Raw genomic sequence first — 26,474 nt, forward strand, 5'->3', positions numbered from 1 at the left:
TTGTAATCACTCAGGTGCGTACACACCATTCCCTTTACCTGGCTTCAACGTACTCACCTAGCAAAAGTCCAATCCTGGCTTATAATCCTTGGAGGAAACGCACAGCGTGCTGACTGGTCTAGGTTTAATCTTAGGCCTCTGGTGCCCGTTGACCACACTCCAAAGCCACCTGCTGTTCTTGGCTTTGCAATGCTGAGGCTGGACCTCTGCAAACATTTCTGCTTTGTGAGCTGATCCCAATTAGGTTCTACCGGTAGAGGGTTTTCCTTCCTGCTTGTTCCTTTCTATTGGTGTCACCCACTCTTGCTTCTTCAGCCTGACAGTGGCAGTTGGAACATTCCAGAAACAGCAGTGGCATCCAGTTTGCAGTTATTCCAACACTTGCAGAATCAGCCTCATTTTCTCCTCCTCAGAGAAACCAGCCCCAGCCGAGCAGCACCCCCTCCTTAGATGCCTGAGTTTCTGCTCCTCGTGCCCCTCCTTTGAGCTTCTACAGTTTATTAATAATAACACCACCCTAGGAGTGAGTGGTAGCTGCTTCCTACAGATGCTACTGTTCTTATTTTACCCTTTCAGTTACCTAGTTAACAAGTCCTTATCCCTAGTTAACATTCCTTTATATTAAATTCTCTGAGTTAAAAACTATGTAGTGTGGTGGGTGTCTCCGAATGACCCTTGCCAAAACACTCCTGATCCCAGGTGAGCTCTCAGGGCTGTGGACAATCCTAAATCCCTCTCCTAAGTGACAATTTCACACCTCTGGTCAGAAAGCAAAACCTCCCTCCCAGCTGCTGCCTTCCATTGCTCTTTTGCTGCCAACATAGTAGCGATCCCAAGGAGATTCTCAGACCCTCCTGCCTCCCCACCTAACCACCCAGCACATCCACGCCCCCAGACTCTGCCTTCCTCCTCTCACTATGGAAGACCTGTCCTTGCTCCCACCTGAGGACACCCCCTATGCTTGGGCAGTGATCTCATACACTCCTGCCTATGTGAGGACATCACTGCAACAGCCCTCACCTGTCCCTTGAAATCATCAATTTATCGTTTCTTCCGGATGCTCATGGGTCAGCATCTCGCCATCTTAAAAAAGATCTCCCGTCTCCCATCTTAAAAAAGAAAAAGCAATTCCCTGGACCCTCAAGATTCCCCTTCGGCAGCCACCCCTTTTCCCTCCATCTCTTTGCACAAAGCTTCTTGGGAGAGTTGCCTTTGTGCACTGCCTCCAGCTTCTCTCCTCCTGTTTTCTGTTGAACCCACTCTGCTCAGGCTTTTGTCCCCCAGGTGCCAGGACAGCCCTCACCGAGATCAGTAGTGACTGCCCCGCTAAGCGCCAGGTCAGTTCTCTGTCCTCCTCTTCTGCCCGTCTCAATGGCATCTGATACCGCTGGTCGCTCCCTCCTCCGCTGGCCTTGCCTACCTGGGCCCCAGGACCCCGGGCTCTCCTGCTTCTCATCCCGCCTCACTGGCAGCTCCTTCATCTCCTTGCTCCAGTCCTCATCCCCGGATTTGAAGTGGTGCAGCACAGAAAGCTCCTCTCATCTTTATCTGCACTTGATCTTTAGGCATGACCCAGGCTGTTTCTTTAAATATGACTCCCAGGTGCACGTGTGCAGCCCAACCCCTCCCTGCATTCCTGACTTGCACAACCAGTGGCCTCCTTGATATTGCTAGTCTAGAGTGTCCAGTGCACCACCTTCACCCCCACCTGCCCTCCCACACCTTTGCCCTGCCTCTCACCTCTCCAGGGTGACGCCCACCCCCCATCCTCAGCCCCACTCCCCCCCAAGTTCCTTCATCTCCATCCACATTGGTCTTCGTTTCTTTTCTCCGGACTTATTCCCACTTCTGGGACTTTTCACTTGCAATTCCTCCTGCTTGGAACTTTTCCTGATTTCTTCTCATCCTCCGGGGGTCCCAAACTCAGTGCCCCTCTCTGCCCATGGGTACCTAGTGTGGTCCTTAGCTCCAGCCCCTCCCAGCTGTTCTCCATCACATCATCCTTACTGTTTTCTTCTAAGCATTTCACACCATTTGTCATTATTGTATTTATTTGTGTACTTGGTTAACCTTGGCTGGTGTGTTCCTGTCTATGTCTCAATGCCTAGTACAACATCTGGCCCATGGCAGATGCTTGATAAATACTAGTTGAACAGATGAACACATGAATCAATGAATTAAAGAAGGTCAGGTATCAAGAACGCCTCCTACTGGGAAATTAATGCATCCTTCATTTACAAAGCACCTACCTGGTTTTGTATGCCAGTCCCACCACTTACTAGGGATAACATTTTCTACCTTCTGAGGTTGTTGTCAGGGTTAAATGAGTTAATACAAGAAAAAGGGCTTGAAATAGTATCTTGGCTCATAAACATTAGCCATCCTTACTTGGAACACAAATAGAACCAGGGCTAGGGAGGGCCCTGAGAATTCACTTCCTTCTCCTGAAAAACTCCTGCTTGTCCTTCAAAACCCAGTTCAAGCCTGGGCAATATAGTGAGACTCCAGCTCTATAAAAACAGTTTAAAAATTAACCCAGGATGGTGCCGGGACGGTGGCACACACCTATAGTCCCAGCTACTAGGGAGGCTGAGGCAGGAGAATCAAGTTTGTGGTTCAGTGAGCTATGATGACAGCACTGAACTCCAGCCAATGAGACACAGTGAGAACTTATTTCAAATAAAAAAAAAAAAAAAAAACCAGCTCAAATATTATCTCCTAGATTTTTCTAACTAATTAGTAAGCCTTAATTGAGCATCTTCATTATTATTATTATTTTTAGATAGAGGGTCTGGCTATATTGCCCAGGCTGGTCTCAAACTCCCTGCTTCCGGCGATGCTCCCGCCTCGGCCTCCAGAATAGCTGAGACTACAGGCAAGCCACGGCACCCAGTAGCTGGCACCTTCTGTGGGCCAGGCTCCGGGCTTGCCGCAGGGATTGCAAGAGGGACAGAAACGGGGCTCTCAAGATAACAGGTAGAGAAAGCTGACAACTGATCGCCTGGACCTAGGCAGGGAGGGCACGGGGAGAAAATAGCACTGGGATAAACAGGCATTTGCCAGGCCGGGAGCAGCAGAAGGGGCCCTGCTGGAAAGGCTCGGAACCACCCCTCCAAACTCCCGCCCACTTTGGGGATCTCGGCTGGCAGTGGGGTTGGGGCTTCAATTATTTGGACGCCCAGTATGTGCATTTCACGTGCCTTGTTCCATTATGGTCTCACCGCTTTATCAGGAGCCCGGCCCTATTTTCCCCCAGAGGCCCTGAGAGGTCAGTCACTTGGTCGCGAGCCCAGAAGGCAGGCCTGGGATTCCAAAGCCTCCCGCTCCCGCTCCCCAGCGCCGGCATGGCCCTGGAGGGGCGTCGGCTACTCTCTGGCGCCCCCGATTGGCCGTCGAGGAGAGTGGCTGCGGGGACCCACACTGTTGAGACCCAAGTCGGATGGAAGAGAGCGACGAGCCATGGGCCAATGAACCCCTGAACACTCTGCAGCCAGGTCCTCAGCCCCGCTCTGTGCGGCCTGTGACTCGGGCTCTGTCATCCCCGGTGGGGTCCAGTCCGAGCCGTGGACCCTCTCCTGGCACCGTCCACTCCAGCTCGTCAAGTGCCGAGTTCGGTTCAGGCCCCCGTCTTGCCGCGAGGTAGCAGCCGCGCTCGGGAAGGTGGGCTCGAGCACCGCGCCCCCAGCAATGCAGAGTCCCAGCGCGGAAGGGGCGTCGCCTGCGGGTCACCCAGAGGACACCGGGCGGAGAATTCCGGGGGTGGGAGTGAGGAGAGGCTGGGCTCCGGCTAGGAAGCTTTGTGCCGTCCCAAGGCCTGATCTTCCAGGGCTGGTGACTCCTTGGGTTTGGCAGGGCGACGGCGCGGGTGCTCAAAGCCGCAGTGAGAGCGCTTGAAAGGCTCGGACGGCCAGCTCCCAGCAAGCAGCCCAGCGGACAGGTACAGGGCCCCGCCGCTCGCCAGCCCTCCCCTGCCGGAGCCCCAGGCCCTAGCAGCTCCCCGCTCCACAGCGCTCGACGTCTCCTCGGGTCCAGGCCGGATAAGTAGGAGGGTGCCGGCGCCTAGGCGGAGGAGCCTTGGAGGCTAGCGCATCCCAGCCGCCGACCCGCGCTGTCCCTGCAGATGTCAGGAGCTATCTTCGCGCCCCTGGAGGGCCCGAGCTCCCTGGATGCCGCAAGCGGCCACCCGCTGGTGTGCCCGCTGTGCCACGCGCAGTATGAGCGCCCGTGCCTGCTGGACTGCTTCCACAACTTCTGCACTGACTGCTTGCGTGGCCGTGCCACAGATGGCCGCCTCACCTGCCCGCTGTGCCAGTGAGTGCCCCAAAGTCCCAACACACCAGGCCCTGGAGGCCAAGCTTAGCTCTGCCAGGAGAGGGCCCCGGATGGCGGGAGGGTAGGGCTCAGACTTCAGACAGAATGGCTGGGAGAGGCTGCACCGAATCCATAGCTCCCCACGCCAGAACTTGTAGGTTCTGGTCCATTTTACAGATCAGGTTAACTGAGGCTGGAGAGAGCAGTTACTGGCCCAAGGCCTTCCTTAAAAAGTTAGAAGGCGGGCCGGGCGCGGTGGCTCACGCCTGTAATCCTAGCACTCTGGGAGGCCGAGGCGGGTGGATCGCTCGAGGTCAGGAGTTCAAGACCAGCCTGAGCAAGAGTGAGACCCCGTCTCTACTAAAAATAGAAAGAAATTATATGGACAACTAAAATATATATATACAAAAAATTAGCCGGGCATGGTGGTGCATGCCTGTAGTCCCAGCTACTCGGGAGGCTGAGGCAGGAGGATCGCTTGAGCCCAGGAGTTTGAGGTTGCTGTGAGCTAGGCTGAAGCCACGGCACTCACTCTAGCCCGAGCAACAGAGTGAGACTCTGTCTCAAAAAAAAAAAAAAAAAAAAAAAAAAAAAGTTAGAAGGCGACAGTGGGGCTCAAGCTAGGGTCAGGACACTTTAGGGGTCCTAGAAGTCTTAAGTCAACATAACCATGGTTATGTGGAATCAAGGTACCAGAGATGACCCTAAATTTGCCCAACGCAGTGATAGGGTGCTGGGGGGTGGGGGGTGGGGTTCTGCTTTTGACACCCAGGACATCTTGCAGGACTGCATAGGATTGGGCTAGGGTAGGTAGGGACTGAGTCAGGGTAAGCACTGGCTGTGATATTTATAGCAGACCCCAGGGCTGCAGTGCACCCACCTCCCAACACAGCTATTTTTAGCTCCACCCTGGAATGTGAGGGGTGGGGGTAGGGGGCCTCAGGGAAGGGGTGTCTGGATCTTGGTTACTGCCTCTTCGCAGACACCAGACGGTGGTGAAGGGTCCCAGCGGGCTCCCGCCAGTGGACCGGCTGCTGCAGTTCCTGGTGGACAGCTCGGGGGATGGCGTGGAGGTGGTGTGCTGTGCCAACTGTGACCTGGAGTGCAGCAAGCAGGCAGGGGCAGTGGGGGCAGGGCGGGGGGCAGTGAGTGCTAGGCTGCACAGACCTGAGGCTTGCAGCGTGCACCCAACATAGCCTCAGAGGATGACCAATAAGTTGATTCTCCAACACCTCCCCAAGGCACCTTGCACCCTGAATGTGGGCCCCTTGTACAGTTGGGGAGACCGAGGTCCAGAATAAGTGACTTGAGTCAATACCCAGATAGTGGCAGAGGTTAAGGCCACTGGATTTGGGGAGGACTTACTGGCCCCCAACCCAGGGTGGAGTTGTGAACTGGCCCAGGAAGGGCATTCCAGCCCACAGGCCTCAGCTGACCCTTCAGGACCCTCTGATACCTAAGTGGCATGTGAGCAGCTCTAGCTCAAGGGTAAGTGAGGACAGCAGGCTGTCCTGTCACTTCATCACTTCACGTGGGGCTCTGGCCTGTGGAGGCTGGACCTGCAGGAGTAAACCTGGGGGCCAGGAAGTTGCTGGGCAAGTGCTGAGAAATGTGTGACCCAGAAGTACAGTGCTGATCAGCAGGAGGTGAGGAAATGGCCTTGAATGCCAAGGTAAGGAGATGGGGTTTGTTCCGTCAACCATTGCTTGGGTCAATGCCAGGGCTGCAACTCAAGCCCTGGACTCTAGGCCCTGGATCTGGCCTGGGCAAGGGAACCTGCTTGTAGGTAAAATGCTTGGCAAATGCAGTTTCTGCCCTCTCCCCCCAGCCACCCGTGAAACTGCCCCTCCAAGCCCCTTCTGGGTAGCTGCCTCTTCCTGGACCTACTTACCTGGTCTCTGAGCCTCAGTGTTCACATCTGTGAACTGGGTATATTAGAGCACTGCCTGTCCCCATTAGAGGAGAGGGGTGCAGTTTAGCTGCCTGCCTGCCCCAGGCTGGGACAGACTTACAATGACTCTCCGCGGCTGTAGTTCTGTGCTGGCTGTGGCCCTGCTCCCGCCGGCCAGCGGCCTGAGCCCGCGCTCTGTCCGGCAGGACATGGAGACCATGTACTTCTGCAACACCTGTGGGCAGCCCCTATGCGCGCGCTGCCGAGAGGAGACGCACCGGGCACGCATGTTCGCGCGCCACGACATTGTGGCCCTGGGCCAGCGCAGCCGCGACGTGCTCCAGAAGTGCAGTGAGTGAGGCACGCCGGGCTAGGGATCCCGGCGGGGAGTGAGGGAGGACCAGGGCGGACCCTGCCGGAAGCCCTCACTGCCGCCCTGGCCCCGCAGCGCTGCACGCGGAGCCCTACCTCATGTTCTCCACGGACAAAAAGTCGCTGCTGTGCATCCGCTGCTTCCGGGACATGCAGGGGTGGGTAGAGCGAGCGGGTGGGGAGGGCGCTGGAGGGCGCCGGAGCGGGCCTTACCCACGGCTCTCGCAGGGAGAGCCGGGCCCATTGCGTGGACCTGGAGTCGGCATATGTGCAGGGCTGCGAGCGGCTGGAACAAGCGGTGCTGGTGAGCCGGTCCCGGCACGCCGGGGCGGGGGTGTGGGGACGCGCGGCAGTGCATGCGAGCCTGAGCCCGCCCTGTCCGCAGGCCGTGAAGGCCCTGCAGACGGCCACGCAGGAGGCCATCGCGCTGCTGCAGGCTATGGTGGAGGAGGTGCGGCGCAGTGCGGCTGAGGAGGAGGCTGCCATCCACGCCCTGTTCAGCAGCATGCAGGTGAGGGGCGGGGAGGGCGTGCCCTCCTGGAGTTTTTAGTGTCGCAGGGCAGCAGGCGCTGAACTGCATTCCAGGATTTACTTAATCTCAGTTGCCAGGAGAGTTCCAGAAGGGAAGCCAAAGCCTCCCCTAGGCTGGTGTTGGTGGTGGGAGCGGTCGGGGACTACTTCACTCAGGAGGTGACATTCACGGTGAGGGTACCCAGGCACTCAGGCAGTGGATGCAGGAAGGCAGGCCTCTGGCCTCATAGCAGGGCTGGTGCTCCGGGGAAGTGTGCATGGGGGAGGTGGCTGGGCGGCGGTCAGTAGGGACTGTCTCTCCCAGGACAAGCTGGCGGAGAGGAAAGCGCTGCTGCTGCAGGCCGTGCAGAGGTGAGCCGGCAGCCTCCCTCCCCTTGGCCTTGGCCCCACACACTCAGGTCCTGCTCCACCCTGGAAAGCAAGAAATCCAGGTGTCCACCCTGCTGAGGAGGGCAGGGTGGCTCAGGACACAGAGAAGGGGCAGCGCAGGGCAGGACATACAAAGCTGGCGGGGAGCTGAGGTCCCCCAGGTGGGGTGGGCAGCCCTCCTCCTGGAGACCCGGCAGCCTGTCCCTCCCACAGCCAGTATGAGGAGAAGGACAAGGCCTTCAAGGAGCAGCTCTCCCACTTGGCCACCTTGCTGCCCACGCTGCAGGTAAGGGGAGCTGGGGGTGTGGGGCTGGGTCCCCCTTCCCCAGCCCGGCACTGAGCAGCATCCCCTCCCACAGGTTCACCTGGTCATCTGCTCTTCCTTCCTCAGCTTGGCCAGCAAGGCCGAGTTCCTGGACCTGGGCTACGTGAGTCTCCCCAGCCCGCCCTGCATACCCGGGCTACAGCCTCAGCCTGTCACCTGGGGGCTGGACCAGGGGTCTCTGGACTCACCTTCCCCTCCTCCACTCTATCATCTACAAACCCCTTAAGGGACTGGCGAGTCCCTTTTAAAAGGATAGTGAAGCCTAGAAGGGAGCAGGCCACCTCTCCTGTGGATTTGGGGATGGGGGTGGGGAGGCTTGGTCACAGAAGTCCCAGGGGAGGGTTGGAGCCGCTAAGGGACAACAGGTAAAATGCCCAAGACAGACTTGCTCTGGGCCTCCGCCCTCCACCTCTCTCCTTTCCCTCCCGGCTGTCACCGCCGCCCGCTGTCACCCCCGCCCGCTGTCACCCCCCACCGCCGGAGGCCGGCCGCCTCAGGAGCTGCTGGCGAGGCTGCAGGGCATCGTCACGCGGCCGCACCGCCTAAGGCCTGCGCAGAGCAGCAAGGTGCGCGGGCAGCCGGGTGGGCCGGGTCGTGGGCCCCTCGGAGCTATGGAGGCCTCACGACTCTGTCCCGCCGCCCAGATCGCCAGCGACCACCGCGCCGAGTTCGCGCGCTGCCTGGAGCCGCTGCTGCTGCTGGGGCCGCGCCGGGCGGCGGCCGCCGGGGGTGGCGCCAACTCGTGAGCAGCAGCCGAGGGGGCGGGAGGGCAGGAGGTCCGGACACTGGGGGGAGGGGGCGCAGAGGGGCCGGACCGTCCCGGAAAGGCCGCGCCGGTGCTCTCCCCGCCTCCGTCCTGGCGGGCCAAGCCCCCGAGCGTGTCTGGGCGCCCACGCCAGGCCGGAGGGTGAGTCTGCGGAGCCGGCAGCACCCCCTGGACCGGACCTGAGCCCGTGGCAGAGCTGACGCAGAGCTCGGCCAAGGGAGGAGGGGAGGACTCGGGACTGCCCCCAACCACCAATTCAGCCTCCCTGGGGCTGGTGGCCTAGGGCCAGGCTGGGCTGGACACTACCAGGGTAGCCTGAACGCTGGGGCCTGATTCCTGGGCCCAGCAGAAGTCTGGAGACGCTGGGCGAGTTAGGACAAATGCTGAAACTGGCATGTGTGTGTCCAGGGGCCTCAGAAAGCAAGAGCGATTGGGTGTCAGCCCACACTTCCACTGTCAGGCATGGAAGTGAAGGCACCGTTTATTTGGGACCAGCCCCGGCTGCATCCCCATGGGCTTACCCTTGGCTGCACCCTGGAACCACTTTGGGGAGCTTTAAGAAATAGATGTGGATGTCGCTGGGTGTGCCTTGCACCCTCTTTTCATAACTCCCAGCACTCTGCTGTGCTCAGGTGGCTGAGAGCGCCATGCAACCAGGGCACAAGATGCGGGGGCTGGGAGGCTGGGGGAGGGCAGACTGCATCCACATTGGCTGTCTCCCCAGGCTGGCCGGGGGCTCAGGCCCCAAGATGCTGATGGGGCCCTGCTGCCCCTCCCCAGTGGGAAAGATGTTGGTGTCGCCGGTCCAAAAGCCCACGCTGCACCGGTCCATCAGCACCAAGGTGCTGCTGGCTGAGGGCGAAAATACGCCCTTCACAGAGCACTGCCGCCACTATGAGGACTCCTACCGGGTGAGGGGGCTGGGGACCTGCGGTGGGAAGGGCCCCCACCCATTCCTCACCAAGGTGCACTGACAGGCACATTGAATTGTCCTGGCTGCCAGGCCCAGCAGCCATCCGTCCCTCAGGCCCAGCCAGTGAAAAAGCCCCTGATGATACCCCCACGCCCCCACCCTGATAGCCCCACGCCCCCACCCTGATAGCCCCACGGCCCCGCCCTGATAGCCCCACGGCCCCGCCCTGAAAACCCCATGCCCCCGCCCTGAAAACCCCACGGCCCCGCCCTGATAGCCCCACGGCCCCGCCCTGATAGCCCCACGGCCCCGCCCTGAAAACCCCATGCCCCCGCCCTGAAAACCCCACGGCCCCGCCCTGATAGCCCCACGGCCCCGCCCTGATAGCCCCACGGCCCCGCCCTGAAAACCCCACGCCCCCGCCCTGATAGCCCCACGCCCCCGCCCTGATAGCCCCACGGCCCCGCCCTGATAGCCCCATGCCCCCACGCAGCGCCTGCAGGTGGAGATACAGTACCTGAAGGACCAGGTGCAGGAGCTGCACCGGGACCTCACCAAGCACCACTCGCTCATCAAGGCTGAGATCATGGGCGACGTCCTGCACAAAGCCCTGCAGCTGGACTCGCGCATTGCCTCGGAGCACGCCTCCACCGAGGGCATGAGAGCCGTCTTCCAGGAGGTAGCCCTCCCCAGGAACCTAACTCCAGCCCCACCCGTCAGCAGACACACGGGCTACCCCCAGGCAGGAAGGGGGAGAAAGAGGACCTGGCCTGCTGCCCCATGAGACCCTCATGTGGCAGGTTCTGGAACCACGTGGACCTGGCTGGGGGTGCTGTGGGGCTCTGATTGGCTACAGACAGAAATGCCACCAGTGGAATTCCACCTCACTGCCCCATCCAACACCTAACTTCCATCTTTCAGATTTGGGAGGAATCCTATCAGCGCGTCGCTGAGGAGCAGGAGATTTATGAAGGTCCCAGGCAGCTGGCTGCTGAGCGAACCCCCTGTCCCGAGCTAACCCACGTGCTAGTGAGGGAGCAAGTCAGAGTTAGCCACTAACCAGATACAGTCCCCACAGACCTCCCCTTAGCACTTGACTTGCCTCCCAGCTGCTAACTGGCCCCAAATGATGCATCCGAGGTCAGGATTCAGGGAGTAGAATGCCCTCAGCCAGGGCCTCACTCTTTAGTTAGAGGTAGTCATTGAAACAGTTGGGATATTTAGATGGCGCCAGGCTTGAGAGAGAATCTGAAACCAAGAAGCCCCAACGCTCTGGCCTTGGCCCCCACAGCCCAGCTTCATGACCTCCTGCAGCTGCAGCAGGAGAATGCCTACCTGACCACCATCACCAAGCAGATCACGCCCTACATCCGCTCCATTGCCAAAGTGAAGGAGCGGCTGGAGCCCAGGTGAGGCCAGCAGGTGTTCCCAGGGCCTCCGACACTGTTCAGAATATGCATAGGAAAGATGCCACACATTCAGGCCCCCGACCAGGGAAGTCAGCAGGCCAGGTCGTGAGGGTTTAGTCGGGGCTTCTGGGTAGACCACGTGCTGGAAATCTGCAAAAACATGGTCACAGTGAGTGGGCTGCTCTGAGTTTCTGCTTCTACATGCACAATTGATACCTCCAGCCCTCAGGAGTAGGTCAAGGCAGAAGGTATTACTTGGGCTGTCATGACGGACTTCAGCTGATCCAAGCAGCAAGACATGGAGGAGAGCGCAGGAATTTCACCAACAATGGTTAAGACAAGCCAAGTCTGGCTTAGGCTCTCTCAGCACTGTACTCAGGCATCAAAGGTGTTACAGTGGCAGAGGCATCTTGGTGGCAGGTCTTCAATGTGCTGTGTCTGAGTCACTCAGCCAACGGTGGGCTGGTGGCCCCATAGTTCCGCTGCACAGCTGTAGCCTGGGCTCTCCCTCCTCCCACCACCCTCCTGGGGATTCTACTTGCCCCATCCAGTCTTCCGTAGTCTGCTGTTCCTCTTTCGTGTTTTGGGGGAGCCCATCCCCCGAGGCTTCTTTAGATAGCACAGAGGTACATGTTTTGGACAGCACAGGTCTGAAAATGTCTCCATTCTATCTTCATTCACACTTGACTGATAGTTTTACTGGGTATCGAATTCTAGATTGGAAATTCTAGATTGGGAAGGATTTTCCTTTAAAGGCATCACTCTGTTATCTTCTAGCTTCCAAGGTTGTTGTTGAGAGGCATGAAGGCTTTCCAGTTCCTAGTTATTGTACTGTGACCTACTAATTCTCTCTAGAAGCTTGTAGAATCCTCTCTTTGCTCCCAGTGTTCTGAAATTTCACATTGGTGAGGGTCTACTTCTGTCCGTTAGGTTGGGTACTTGGTGGGCCCTTTCAATCTGGAAATCCATGGCCTTCAGTTTGGCATATTTTTTCTTTCTTTCTTTCTTTTTCTTTTCTTTTTTTTTTTTTGAGACAGAGTCTCACTCTGTTGCCCGAGCTAGAATGCTGTGGAGTCAGCCTAGCTCACAGCAACTTCAAACTCCTGGGCTCAAGTGATCCTCCTGCCTCATGCTCCAGAGTAGTTGTGACTACAGGCACGACCCCCACACCTGGCTAATTTTTTCTATTTTTAGTAGAGATGGGGTCTTGCTCTTGCTCGGGCTGGTCTCAAACTCCTGAGCTCATGCAATCCTCCCACCTTGGCCTCCCAGAGTGCTAGGATTACAGGCATGAGCCACCACGCCCACCTGGCATATTTCTTTTTGAATTAATTTATTTCTACACTTTTTCTCTTTTTGGAATTCCTTTAATTGCATATTGGCCCTCCTAGGCTGGCCCTCTAGTTTAACTTTTCTGCCCTATTTTCCATCTCTCTTATATTTTCTGGGAGATTTCCTTTTTATCTTCCAGCCCTTCTATTCAGTTGTTCGTTTCTGCTATTATGTTTTTAGTTTCCAAGAGCTCTTTCTGTTCTTTCATCATACCAACCTGTTGTTTCATGGACACAATGTCTTACCCTCTGAGACTGATAGGTGGGGCTGTTTTTCTTTTGGAAGTTTTCTCGCTGAAGTCTGTTTTCCTCTGTCACATTTTGTTTGTTTAGGTTTCCATCTTTCATAGTAGAGACGTTTCTTGGATGTCAGGTAATCCTTGATTATCTGCTCATTTTAGGAGTGCGGGGGGAGGGCTGGAAGCTGAGCACAGGGTGGTGCTTCCTTGGAGGGGATCTGGGTGGGTGGGTTCTTCTTGCTTGTTTTGGATGCTCCAATGTCGGTTTTAGGTCCTTTGCCAGTTTCCTTCCTGGAAGGCCTCTCTATGGAGTATTTGTGTGCACACCTGACTTTCTGGTTTTCAGTACAATTCTCAACTGTGTGTCATGCCCTCTCAGAACTGACTGCCAGACTTCTGCTGCAGTGGGACAGGAGCAGTTGCTCAGTGGCGGCACCATCTTCCCTATTTTGGTCCCACCCTCCCTTTTGCAGAGGCAACAGGGCTGCCAGTTCCTGCGCCTCCTGAGGACTCTGTGGTGTGAGCCGGGTCTGTCCCCAGCTTGTCCCACTGTCAGTTCCCAACTCGGGTTTCTCACGTCTGCTAAATTAGTCACCACTTGTTCATGTGCTCTCCAGCCTCCAAAATCTCAGTGTCATCCTTTCCTGTTCCTACCCTGGAGAGGTCTCAATCTCCTTGTTCGTTTGGTCCCTTTACTAAAGTTTCGTACAGACAATCAGAGTGCATGTGTGCAGTCACATTAACGCAGAACGGCCAAGTCATCTTTAAGTGACTATTTTGACATGTCACGCTGAGAGGTTAAACTCACCATACTCTTTGCACACCTTTGATCAAATTCCTGTCTACCTAGTTGCCATGTTTCCTCCTCCACAGGCTGCTAAGTGGACATTCAAAGTCGTTTGCTCCAGATACCGTATGATTCCATTTATAAAACCTCCAAAACCAGGCGGAAGTAACCATTAGGATCAGGATGGTGATTATCCTGGGGGGGCCTCTGGGGTGGGCATGGCATTCTGGGTGCTGGCCAGACCACACAGGCTTGTCCACGCTGTGGACATGTCAAGTGAACTCTTCTATATGTCTGCGCACTTTCCCGTCCATGTGTTCTGCTTCGGTGAGAAGCTGGCTTGAAGAGTGTGTGGCAGAGCCACCGTCTGCCCAGAAATGGCATCTGCAGGAACGAGCTGTTGGAGCTCAGCTCCTGAGGCTCAGGGCCGGGTGGCTCTACTGCTCCTCACAGCACCACTTCCCAGGTGAAGCTTCAGCCTGCTTCACCCCAGCCTCCGACCCCACACACCCATGAGCCTGCTCTTGCTCCAATCACAGCAACCTTCCGGCTAGATCCGAGCCACCTCCCTTGGGCTCCGGGCAGCACTCACAAGCATCTCTCCCTAAGTGACTTCATCCCGTCTCCTGGCTTTTAAACCCCACTGTGATACAAGCTCCCCCAAACCCCTCCGCAGCACAGCGCTCTCCTGGGCTCCAGACTCCTCTGCCTCTGCCTCCTGCCTGGGCATCTCCACCTGGGTGTTTCACAGGTGTCTCAAGGTCAGCAGTGGCCAGCAGAGCTCTCGGTGTCCTCTCCCAAACCCCCTACTCCCATCTCCTCAGCTCAGCAAATGGCAGCACATTCACTCCGGTGCTCAAGTGCAAAGCCTGGGAGACAGCCTGGATTCCTTCCATAGCCCTGTCCCACTGCCACCCATCCCAAGTCCTGTTGATGCTACTCTTTGTCCCAGTGCACCTGTTTTGGTGTCTGTTACTGCCCCCCAGTCCAAACCACCATGGCCAGCCCTCCCTGGCCCCCAGCTGTCACAAAGCCAGGGCTCTTTTAGAAGCCCAGGATGCCCATCACAGCAGGGCCTGACAGCTCTTGGGGACCCTCCCTGTTCACCTCTGACCACATCGGCCCCCACAACACCCTGGTCAAGATAGCCTTTCAGTTCCCCCCAAAGCAGCTAGACTGGTGCTGACCTCTGGGCCCCTGCCAGGAATGTTCTTCCTTCAGTCTCACGATCCTCACACTCAGGCCTCAGCTTGAATGTCAGCTGAGAGGCCTCCCCGGCCACCCCGACTACAGCAGGTCCCACTCGACTGCCGCTGCACCACCTGCCCCACTGTGCCCTCCCCTCCCTCGTGCGTCTCCCAGCAGGGCCTGGCCTCTCCTGCCCTCCACGCAGCCCGGCCCCGGCAAACCACTGGACCTCAGTAAATGTTAAGAACCAAGTGCTGGGCAGGCCCTTGGGTGTTTCATTTAAGGCCACGTGGCAGGCTGGCTCTGCTGCCTTTGAGAGCCCAGTACCTGCCTTCTCTTGCCCAGGTTTCAGGCACCTGTGGATGAACAGTCAGAGAATCTACAAAACATGTATGACGACGGCAGGAATGGGGAGGCCCCAGCCAGGTAAAGCGAGTCTTTCCAACCTGAGTGGACAAGGGATTTGATTTCAGTGACCAATAGGAAGACGAAGGAAGCTCCAGGCTTTATCTCCCCTTTGGTCCCAGCTTGCTGCGGACCAGCTCTGTGGCCTCAGCTGGGCCTCAGATTATAAAATAAGAGGTCACAGAGGCTCCTTGGCTGGACAAGTGACTTAAACAAGTGACTTTGTGGGTAACAAGTGCAACTCTGGTAGACAGGACCCACATTTACCAGGTTGCTGCCTGGGTTCGCCTTCACCACTGGCAGCTGTGAGCACTTCCCTCGAGTGACTCAATTCACTGAAGTGAGAAAAAGTCACTGAGCGTGCTTTCTTGGTGTGAGAGCGTCACTGTCCACCACAGCCGCAATGTTTGCCTGAACACTTGCCAGAGGGAGAGGAATGTGCAGGAACAGACATGTCACTGTCACAGGCTGCTCTTTTGAGTTTTGCTCACAGTAAAACATGTTAGTGCTGGGACAGGGGTGGGATTGTAGTGTCAGAGATGGAAGAGCCTAGAGTGTGAAGGTTGCTGAACCGTCGGGGTCACAGTGAGGCTAGTAATGGTGCGGAGACAGTCCCATGGTCCCCTGCACGGTGGCTGTTTATTTAGCTCAGATGCTTCGGGGGAAACACAATTCAGAGTGCACGGCCACCGTGCCAAGAAATAGCCTTAACTCACAGGTATTTTGGCAACTGAAAACCATCTCCCTCAGGAGCGAGGTAAGAATCCTTTCTGAGACAGACACGTTTCTGATTCTGAAGACGCGTCACCCACAGGTGCATCCAGGTTCTCCATTCCGAAAGCTTTGGCCCGAGCGGATTTTAGTGCAGGCAGACAGCGAAACCTGGAAGCGGAAAGGGTGAGCTCCTGTTCCGCTGCCCCTGTAGGAACGATCCAGGAAGTGTCCCAGAAAAAAGAGAGGAGACATCAGAGCCTAAAGGAAACAGCTGGACCCTGAACAGCCTTTCAGAAGAGCTGCCACTGAAAAATAAGGACCGTCACAGACGCACGCAGAGAAATGGGGGTGACATCCCCACACTAAGAAAACACCCAACTTAGCAAATGGGACCGGCCCCAAGTGGTCAGGCTCTTACCGCACGTACGTCAAGGCTGAAACATTTAAGACAAGGTTGTTCCCGGTATGGTTATTTCTGTGAAAGTTGATTACTTATCTATCAATAGTAAAACTCAGAAACTCTATGACAGGTCATCATTTCAGATTCTGTGGCTTGGCTACGTCTCCCTTTTCCCTGCGTTCACATGGTATGAAGTCTCCGTCCTAATCACGGTGACTTGGGACAACTTCCCAGTCTGCGTGGAAAACGTTCAAGCGAACGTCCAGCCTAAAATCCCTCACCTGTGCAGCATCTATGAACTGAGGGCCCGAGTGCCGGGCCCTGTCTGGGGTGGGGTGTGTCCCGTAGAAGGGTACTGGTCTGTTTCAGGTACCAGGACTCCACCGCCACCGTGCACCCACCTGCCACGGAGGAATCCAGTTTCTGCTGAATCACAGCCCCACCGGTAACCTGGCCACTGGCAAGCTCCACCCAGTAATCTGAGCGGTGACTCACAAAAGGGCAAAGAAACTTTGCTCCACCTTCCCTCCCTTTGTGGCAGGGGCAGAGCTCGTGAAGCTGGGGAAGCACCTAGCCAGCCCTCGTGGCCGATGTCATCTTACGGCCTCACTACTTGCCCAAAGTACTGTAACCCTCCGGTGTTTACCTTCTATTGATAGTAAAGCACGATGAAGCGGCAACCTTTTTCTAATCATTTTTCCCCAGTTTTCCATTTCTACACAGTACCCTTTTATTGAGAGGAGCTTAATAAATGCTTTTAAAAAATTGACCTGCATGACCTAAAATTTACAAGGTTCTGGTGGCAAACTGATACCCAGATAGTCACACTTTAAGCAAATGTCCAGCTTGCTGCAGTGGTTTGAACAGTAAATGGCATCTATGTGCTAGGTAGGCCGGCACCTCAACTCATAAACCCGCTAATAACATCACATTAATGGCCTTCCGTTTCAGAGCACTGAAGCTCACACTCCAAAGCATTATGGACTTCCCTGGCAGCCTAGAGGGCAAACGGAACTTATCATTTCACACAGATGAGAGGTGGGATTCAGAAGGGAACGGAGGTGGCAAAACACACCTGGTTCGATGCTGCAGGCTCAGGATGCTTCTTACCAGAGGCGACGTGACCTCAGAGTTCCTACATCCCAGACAATCACACTTGTTCATAGTGAAATCAAGTACAATTTTATTTATTTAAGAATTGGAAAGAATAATCAGTATCTGTGAAAGAAAATCCAATTTAAAATATTTAAATAAACATATCTGTATGTAAAAAGAAGAGTAGAATAATTACTCCGGTAAGTTACTCTCCTTGCGATGGGACAGGCTGCCTCCACTCGGGATGGCTGGGTCTTCCAAGTGCACGGAGATTAAGCGCTTCCCACCACACCAGAGAGGCTGAGGTCTCCTAACCTTGCCAAACCACTACAAAAGCAAACTACGGCGGGCGGTCACAACTACCTAAGGCAGTAAGAAAGTGCAGAGAAGGAACAGTGGTGTGCTGTGCCCACGATGGGGGACCACTACCAGTGAGCCGTGGCCAGGACCTCACGGAGCCTGACCGGCTAATACAACTACTGGTTTAGGAACGTTTCTCCCTGTCTATCAATCCCCTAGGTTCATAAATGAATGGAAGAGATCAATAAAGTATACTTTTTAGGCTCAAGAAGCAGCTCACGTCAACTAAGGGACGTCAGGTGCGCTGTCTTCTGCTTTCTGTCCTGCTAAGAGGCTCACCCCACTACTTCTTCTGTGACCTGCCACTCTCAGCAGCGGCTGCCTGCAAGTCCTCGGGAAAGGTTCATTTTATGCTGTTTCAAAGTAGCTTTGTTCTGTGCAGTACCCACTTTCCATTTAAGAATCTCCACTTTAAAACCTGCAATGGAAAAAGAAATCTCTTGACAGTTTCTTAAGTTGAGGGAATTGGCAATGTGGCCTTCACAGCAAATACCCTAAAAGCCTTTACCTCATTAACCTGATTCTCTGCCGGGGGGCCCGACACTGCTAAATTTATAAAGTTAAAAATAATCTCAAGATCATGGTGCTAAATGGAAGTCAATCACTTGCCAAATCCTGCCCTTAAGTAGTTCATCTTTTATCCCTAAGTAATTGCTAACTTCCACCATGGGATTATAAGGTGGGAATGTTCTCCTACCACCCCCGCCCCCACCCCCGGACTTCTCTTTAAAGCAGAGCAGAATACACTATCAATACAGTGGAGGCAGCATCTCACTGAGAAACCAGAAGACCCGGCTCCTTCCAGCAGGTGGGCCTGGCACAAAGGTGGGCTTTCTGGCCTCTGGCAGGTAGAGAATGGCATCAAATGCCGACACCCTCTTATCATCCACAAGCCTAGGGACCTTCGTTAGCTGCTCTCCACCTATCAAAAAGATAACTTAGCCAGGCCCAGGGGCTCACACCTGTAAACTTAGCATTTGGGGAGGCTGAGATGGGAGGACTGCTTGAGCCCAGGAGCAAGTGTGAGGTTGCAGCAAGCTGTGATGACGCCACTGCACTCTACCCGGGCAACAGAGCAAGACCCTGTCTCCACCCCACCTCCCCGCCACCAAAAAAAGGTCAACTTCACGGCCCTGATGGGAATAGAAGGTAGGCCCAATCCCGCTCAGATGAGTGAGAAAGCATTTTCCCTCAAAGAGCTGGGGTCAGCTGCCAACCCTAACCATACCCTCTGCCCGTCCGCAGTCCTAGGAAGTGGAGGTTGCAGCCCTAAGTGTGGTCTGGAAAACAAGTTTAGAACTGATGCAACTCAAGCACCCAAACGGGCGAGTGCGTCATGTCCCACCGGGGATCGTTCACTCCAGAGAAACTCTGCTGATCACTCCAGCCACCAACCACCTTGGCCAGAGTCCCACGGCCAGACAATCAGGCGGCTGACGGTAAAGTCTGTCTGGTTCTCAAACCAGCAAGTGCCATACCAGTAATCAACGAACCCGTAAGCCTCTTTGGTATATATAACAACGAAAAAATTAATTAAGCCTTGAAACCCAGAAATAAGTCTTATTTCTGAGCTGGCAGAATGCTCTTTTTAAACACACATTTTAGGAATCTGGCACAGTTAACCAAATGTCTGCCCATTTTTGTATAGCTTTTATATTGTATAGACTTCATTGATGTCGTGTCTCTCATCCAAGTATTAAAGATGTCTGATATTGTTCTTCTGAGTCCTCACAACACCCCTGTGAGGTAGGTGGTATTGACCCCATTCTACAGATGGGGAGGTCTAGGCACGGAAAGGTTTAGTGGCTCCTCACAAGCCGCGTGGCGGGGTGGCAGAGCGGCACTCTGGCCACCTGCCGCCGCCGCCTGCACATTCACAATTCATTAGTGCCACCGCAAAACTGCAGGGAAGGATCTCACACTCAGGCCAAGTTCCTGTCTCGTCCAGAATTAAACAAGGGTCTCACCTCTTAAAGCTTCTATGTTTGACTCATAAAGCCAACTACTCTCCTCAGACTTGCAAAACAAAAATACCGACTGAATCTCGGTTGGGCTTATTTGCTCTATTTAAGACTATTCTTGGGAGTCGATTTGCTTGAGTTTGTAGTTGTGTATGCTCAAACCCCTTTGGAAAACAGTCTGAAATAACATTAGGGACAATGTAATTTTAAGAACAGAACATAGTAAACAAGAGTTAATAGATTTACATTGAAACACAAAAATATAAGCTATGGTAAAATGAGAATAAAATCCCAAATAAATGGAGAGCAGTATTTGTCAATGTTTGGCAACGCCTTGCACAGAGCAAGCATTCAGTAAGCACGTCTTGGATCAGGGAAAAATGACACTTCTTGACCCATCTGCCACTGATGACAGGAAGGGAGCAGGAGCCAAAGCCCCCAGGAAACCCACGGGGGCCCACAGTCCCCTTGGCCACACCTGGCCACACTGGCCACACTCAGCTTCGGTCACACAAAGCCACACTTGGCCAAACTGTCTGGAGGTGTCTATGCTTACTTGCTGCCAAATAAAAGTTGGAGCTAGAAACACCCAGTCCCCTTTGAATGCGTACTGCTACTTATAAACAATAGATATGTAAATACAATTAAATCTATTTAGAGCCAAAGCATCGTATAAGGAAGTATCTTTAAAACTGTATAGATGTTCATGCACTGAAGGACAGAAATAAAGAGGTTAAAGCTGTGCTGTGTTTTTCAGTTAAATTAAAGGTTTTAGATGTCTTTTTAATGCTGATAAGCAGCGATGCGCACTACCCCTTTCTGCTGTGGAAGCATTAGTGGAAGCAGAGAGCCCGCCTCTCCCAACGAGTCCTGGTCACAACTTACTCACACTCTGGCCTGAGGGGCAGTGGAGCGTGGCCTCAGTTCTGACCAGGTCACTTTGAAGGGGGGCACTGTTGAATATTGCTGTGATTTGCTTCTTATTCATCTTTCATCTACGTCCTACCTTGATTCAGCACAAGAATAGATTTTTCCGGTGGGTCCTTTGGTCCTAAGGCCTTCTGACCATTTGGTCTTAAATAACATTCCAGAAGAGTTAGTTAGTGACATATAAAATGATTAAGAAGATTCATTCTGCAGTGGCCGACCGGAAGCAGTTTTGTCCTGGGCTGTTGCACAGGGTCATGGGCCCCACAGTCACCGACCCCCCGCCCGTCAGAGCGCCACCTTGACTCCCTTTATGAAAGGCAAGCCTGTGGGCACCCTCTTCTTATACTCCAGGTACTCCTCTCCAAAAAAGTGAATTAATGAGATTTCTTCTTCTTCTATCCGATCTCGGAAGAATCGCCACACTGTCAGGGCATAGCCAACGCCACAGATGGGGTTACACAGCATCACCTGACAGAGGGAAACACCAAGTTGATCAGGGTCCCAGTGCTACGACACCATGCACTTTGGCAAGCATCTGTCTCTCTCTTAACACCCAGAGGATTTCCCTGCCCAGGGGTCAAGAGACTTTCTTAAAATAAGGGCCAGGTTCAGTGGCTCACATTTGTAATCCCAGCACTTTGGGAGAATGAGGTGGGAGGATCGCTTGAGGCCAGGAGTTCAAGACCAGCCTGGGCAACATAATGAGACCATGTCTCCACCAAAAATTTAAACAATTAGCCAGGTGTGGTGGTGCATACCTATAGTCCCTCAGGAGGCTGAGGTGGGAGGACTGCTTGAGGCCAGGAGTTTGAGGCTGCAGTGAACTGTGATTGTGCCACTATACTCCAGCCTGGACGACAGAGTGAGACCCTGTCTCAAAAAAAAAAAATAAAATAAAATAAAAAGTACAAGGACAGACCAACCTCTTAGATTTCAACTCTCAGGTCAGGGTGACAGCAATGGTCCCCCACCCCCAAGTGCGAAATCCCTGATGTGGGGCCTCGTTCCAGTGCACCCTGCCATCCCACCCAGGACACCCCATGTCAGGAGCACTCATTCATACCACACAGCTGCCCTGGTCCTCTTCCTCTGCCCCCCAAACCTCTGTACTAGATAGACAGCAACCAAACTGAGCTTCTGAAACACCTCTTTGAGCAGTCACCCTGGTGCTCAGAAAGTGCCCAGCCTGAACCCCACCTCCTGGGCCTGGCTCTCAAAGCCAGGAAGGGCAGCGCCTCACCTGCTCCCGCCAGCCTCCGCCTCACCGGGGCTGTGTCCTCTTTGCCTCTTAGCTCCTCTACTTGTGGGGTTCCTCCACTTCTACGATTGTCTTTCCCACTGATCCACAGCCCAGTCCTTCAAGGCAAAAAGCATGCCCCAGCTCATTGGGGAACCACTGACCTACCCTTGCCCTCCGCTGGCTTTGCAACTGGTCCCCTGTGAACGTGTCTTCCCTAAGCAAGCACTTCCACCTGGAGAACCAGGCACACACTCTGACTTCTTGCTACTTCACTTCACTGTTTGTTGTGCTTACTGTCCCTGAGCTGTGCTAAGCCCTTTACAACCACCACAGCAAACGTCCAAGGTCATGCTATTGCCCCCACACATTCACTCATTCATTCCCTCATTTATTTAGAGTCGAGGACTCACTATGTGGCCCAGGCTGGACTTGAACTCCTGGGCTCAGGCAATCCTCCCTCCTTGACCTCCTGAGTAGACGGGATGACAGGCATGCGCCACCACAGCTGGCCATCCCCACTGTGATGTGTGCAGAAAGGGAGGCTAAGCAGTGAACGACAGAGCCAGGCCTGGCCCGGTCGGTGACTGCAGAGCCTGCACCCTCACACCTGGCACATGTGTGTAGCTCTCTGGGCATCGCCTGTGGTCAGGTTTCCCAATTGCAGGCTACAACCATTACCAAGCCATGAAATCAAGCTTGTGCAGCATTACAAATAAAAGGCAGAAAAACAGTGTTTTGTACACATTAAATATTGTTCTACGAAAGACATGCTCTGTTTATACACACGTGTGCTGAGACACGTAAAAAAGTCTATGGTCAAAAGGTATGAAAACCGCCCTAGTCCTATAGCACTTAGGTATATAGCAAGCAAGCATTTATGGCAAACTACATTATTCAACTATAATTATTTAGTAATTTGTTCCCAGGGAATGTGATTGTCAATGTGGGAGTTTTACGTGTCTCAGAAATACAAATTTTAAAATAAATGCTATGTGATAATCTGCCCCAACTATACTGTAAGGGGTCACCAGGGAGTCACCATGGACCGCACATTGCTCATGGGATGCCTGGGGGCCCTGACTGGATTTGCCCAAAGACATGATGCATTTTCCAAGCTCCATTCACCTTCTCGGGCCAAGTCTTTGTAGGACCAAGAGGACAGAATCAGGAGACAGTTGTCAAGAAATAAAGGCTTGATCTGCAGCCTGAGACAGAACAAACCTCCACAGTTCACATTAACCTAACACATGACCTTGGTCTCAGTGATACCTATTTCTGATGAAAACCAGCTCCCAGGGCACTCCCTGCCCTAAGCCCCATCTCTGTCCTCAGCAGCACCGAAGTGCTCCAGATCTAAGCCCCAGCACCCACTGGGGTGCTCCAGAGCCTCTTTAACTGAAGAGGGAGAGGAGTACAGCAGGTGAGCTGACAGCACTGAGAATCTCCAAGACTTTATGTACCCACATTTTGGGTACATAGGAAAAATACTAAGGACTAAATTAGTTCTCTGGCTTTTATGTACTCATCACTTAAAACATGCCAGTGAAAACACATACCTATTTAAAGGAAACAGAGAACCTTGTGAATACATTAAAAACCACTGAACTGTATACTTTGAAATGGTGAATTTTATCTCAATTTTAAAATATAAAAGGAAATCAGTGTCATATTTGATACTATACCTGGGTTCCAATACTCCAGTAAAACCACCCAACATAAGAAGGATGCCGGAACCAAGCGTACACTCCACTTGTCACCAGAGTATGAGTATCTGATTTTTCATTCTGCACCACGTGGTTGAAATTGGAGCCAGCTGTAAACATGGCTGCTTTCCTCAGACATTCCCCAAAGACCACCATCAGCAGCCCCGTGACGCTGAGCCAGGTGATCTGCTTCAGTTCTGCAGGAGAGAGGCATCGGTGAAGACACTGGACTGTCGCACTCCCCCTCGCACTGCTTAAAAATCAACCTATTTTCCCAAAGATAGAAACATTAGAAAACATGCTTGTGGGCAATTAGCATTTGTCATCGCATTAAAATTTAATGATAAGAAAACACATTCCCCTAAGTCGTGCTGTTCATTTCTTTAAAGTGCCAACAAGCCCATTAGTGTCATGGTGAGGATGTGCCCCCTCCTAGAGCTGATGGGCTCTCTTGCTGACATACCCCCCCCCCACCACACACTCATTTCCTTCACTAGGGGATAAGTACAGCTAAGAGAAGTAGAGAAGGATCCAGGGCTTCCAGCCTGAATCCTGGACATTTTACTCCATTGGCTGTGGGAAGTTCAATTTTGGAGTAGGTTCCAGATGCAGAAGTTTTTGCTAGTAAACTCATCACATGAAATGTTTCAGGTCACAGAAAATGAACAGATACAAACCTTCTCTGACTGTAAAATTAGGATTACAACTATCAAAGGTTGGGACTTTATATTAGATGGTGTACCATGTTACACAAGGTTTAAAGCAAAAGGTCAACACGTCCCCGATTCAAAATCCAGAAGCAGAATTAATGAGCAGAGCTCATCCTTTATAAATAGCTTAGTGAGGACAGAGGTCTGGGGAAAATCGCTCAGAGGAGATTACACCTGAAAGGTGAACCAATGTCACTGTCCTCAGCCCAAGTGGGAGCCACCCTTCTCCCCTCCAGAGGGGAAAGTAGGGCACACTAACCTGGCCAAAAGATATTTTCAAGTGTGAACTCTATCCAAGAAGAAAGAGCAGCTACTGTATACTCCAGACTGTGATTCAGGAGAAAGGAATCCAAGGACAGACTTTTGGGATTATTGACTGCTGTCACTAAGTATTCAGAATAGTGGAACAATGACAGGGAGCACATGTACCTATTTAAAAACAAAAAGAAAAAGAGGTAAATGGGGGCAAGGGAACCAAGTTAGCCATAAGTACAGATTTGGGTCTCCTGAACTGTCCCTAATTCTAAGAGGTCCTGTTCTCACCTGCCTGAAAGTGAACCTCAGGCACCCATCTGTAGCATTTACTCCCTGCAGTTCACAGGAAGTGGGGTTTTTAAGGGACGTTTTTGAATGTCACAGGAACAAACAAAAAAAACCCAAAAACCATAGGTTGGGGAGGCAATATGAGCCCTTCAGGCCTTTTAAAATGACACTACACACAATAAAACACGAAAGAGGGAAATATCAACATAAAGTAGTGATGTATGTCAAAATCGAACAAAACTGAAACAATTCCAGCAAAGAAGGATTAGATGGCTCAAAATATTGATAATAGGAGATAAAGCTTTTTACCTTGAAGCCACTGGTTCATATCCAGGCCAGACTAGAAGGCTCAAGGGACTGAAATCATAGTGTAGGGAAAAATCCTACACTGGCTGTGGGGATGCGCTAGATGTGACCTAATAGAAATTAGAGATGAAAAAGGCCTATGAAGACAAGCCAGAGCCTTGCCCCTTCCCGCCACCGAGGACCTGTACCCCTTCCGGGAAGGGCTTGTCACATTACTGAATGCTGTCACTGCAGCTGCGGATAAGGACACATTTGGGGAGGGTGCCAGGGAGACCTGTTTCTGCCTAAAACAGATTCAACCAATGGGCACAAGATTACAAGGGCTGAAATGTGGGGACTGAAATGGAAGCCAGGAGACTTCATTTCCATAGAGTCCCAAACAGCCTTCTGTCGGTCAGAGATGGGACACAGGGATGAGAAAATGCCACACTGCTGACCCTCTGATCTCTCCACCCTCGCCTCAAAACTGTTATTCATTATTCCCAAAGTCCTTCTTACCAGCCAAAGTGATTCCAAGAAGACTGGCTAAAACTTAGCAGCATGCCGCAGCCAAACACAAAGCCAAGGAAACAGGCTCGGATGGCTATCTGAAATGGACCCAAAAGAAGCTCAGTCACCCGCCGTTCTCAGAGCACAAGTCCAGGCTGCTGACTTTCCTGGGATAGGCAGGCCACTGGCAGGCAGACAGAGCCAATGTGCTCAGAGCTGAAAAGGGTGAAGCAGGGTGCCTGGGTTCAAATCCTGTACCCACCCCTCTCTGGCTGCGTGGCCTTGTTACTTCACCTCCGGATTTCAGTTCCCCATCTACAACGCGGGGTAACAACGGTACCTACCTTTCAGAACCGCAGTAAGGATTACCCGTGTAAAGTACTTAAGGGTAACAGCTACAGAAATTTTAGCTGCTATTATTACCATCTTAGCTTTATTACTCAGGGGTGTGGGAAAACTGCTTAACCCTAGTTTACTGACAGGATTCAAGTCCGTACAGCTTATCTAGTCAGGGCACCCGGTACTCTGCGCCCAGCCTCCTCCACGTAACTGCGGGCCCTTTGACCTCAGACTTGGCAGCAGGTAGGTCTCCACACCTTCAGTTACATAAAAGAACTCGTAGGCTCGCTCAATCCCCACCCCACGCGCATCTGCCGCAGCTGGGAACAGCACGAACTGCAATTTAACACCCACTCCCCGGGTGCAGGGCGCCCGCGCTGGGAGAAGCAGGGTCCCCTCCTGCGACCTGAACTCACGGCCGAAGAACAGGCCGTGGGAGGCCGCCCCGACCCGGGGAGGAAGTGCCCGCGCCGGCCCGCGCCCGGCCCCCGCCCGGCCTGCACCTGGTAGCGCGGCGGCCGGTACAGCAGCAGCAGCAGCGCGTTGAGCCCCGCCACGTAGAGCGCCAGCCCGGTGCGGCCCTGCAGGCCGGCGCGCGTGAGCAGCGGCAGCGCCAGCACCGAGGCGCCCAGCAGGAAGTTGGCGAGGCTGAGGCGCGCCTCGGAGCCCGGCGGAGCCCGCGCCGCGCAGCCCGCCATGGCGCAGGGCGGCGAACGAGCGTGCGGCGCAGGCTGTAGCCCGGGGAAACCCGCCGGCCGCGCCTGCGCACTGCGCCGCCGACGCCGGTCGGAGAAGGGCAACTGCCAGGAGCTGCGCGCCGCCCGCGAGTTCTCGCGAGAACAGAGGC

The 26,474-nt window shown here is 53.8% G+C and overlaps 2 protein-coding genes across 2 annotated transcripts; one reads left to right on the forward strand and one right to left on the reverse strand.

Moving 5' to 3' along the window:
• Positions 1-4,119: 4,119 nt before the first annotated feature.
• RNF207 (ring finger protein 207) lies at positions 4,120-16,909 on the forward strand. The gene is made up of 17 exons (XM_069479275.1): positions 4,120-4,311; positions 5,294-5,426; positions 6,409-6,553; positions 6,651-6,732; positions 6,803-6,878; positions 6,960-7,085; positions 7,410-7,456; positions 7,688-7,760; positions 7,834-7,902; positions 8,297-8,365; positions 8,444-8,541; positions 9,290-9,476; positions 9,972-10,157; positions 10,400-10,451; positions 10,770-10,887; positions 14,778-14,858; positions 15,763-16,909. Exons 1-17 carry the CDS (start codon positions 4,121-4,123, stop codon positions 15,932-15,934), a joined length of 1,905 nt encoding a protein of 634 aa, XP_069335376.1. The 5' UTR covers position 4,120; the 3' UTR covers positions 15,935-16,909.
• Positions 16,910-18,887: 1,978 nt separating this feature from the next.
• ICMT (isoprenylcysteine carboxyl methyltransferase) lies at positions 18,888-26,369 on the reverse strand. Its single transcript, XM_069479278.1, has 5 exons — positions 26,131-26,369; positions 25,298-25,386; positions 24,210-24,379; positions 23,220-23,437; positions 18,888-20,765 (listed from the first exon to the last, which is right to left on the reverse strand). The coding sequence occupies exons 1-5, from the start codon at positions 26,323-26,325 to the stop codon at positions 20,583-20,585; spliced, it is 855 nt and encodes a 284-aa protein (XP_069335379.1). The 5' UTR covers positions 26,326-26,369; the 3' UTR covers positions 18,888-20,582.
• Between the last annotated feature and the right edge of the window lie 105 nt (positions 26,370-26,474).

Source organism: Eulemur rufifrons, chromosome 8 (assembly GCF_041146395.1).
Source record: "Eulemur rufifrons isolate Redbay chromosome 8, OSU_ERuf_1, whole genome shotgun sequence".
NCBI classification, from domain to species: domain Eukaryota; kingdom Metazoa; phylum Chordata; class Mammalia; order Primates; family Lemuridae; genus Eulemur; species Eulemur rufifrons.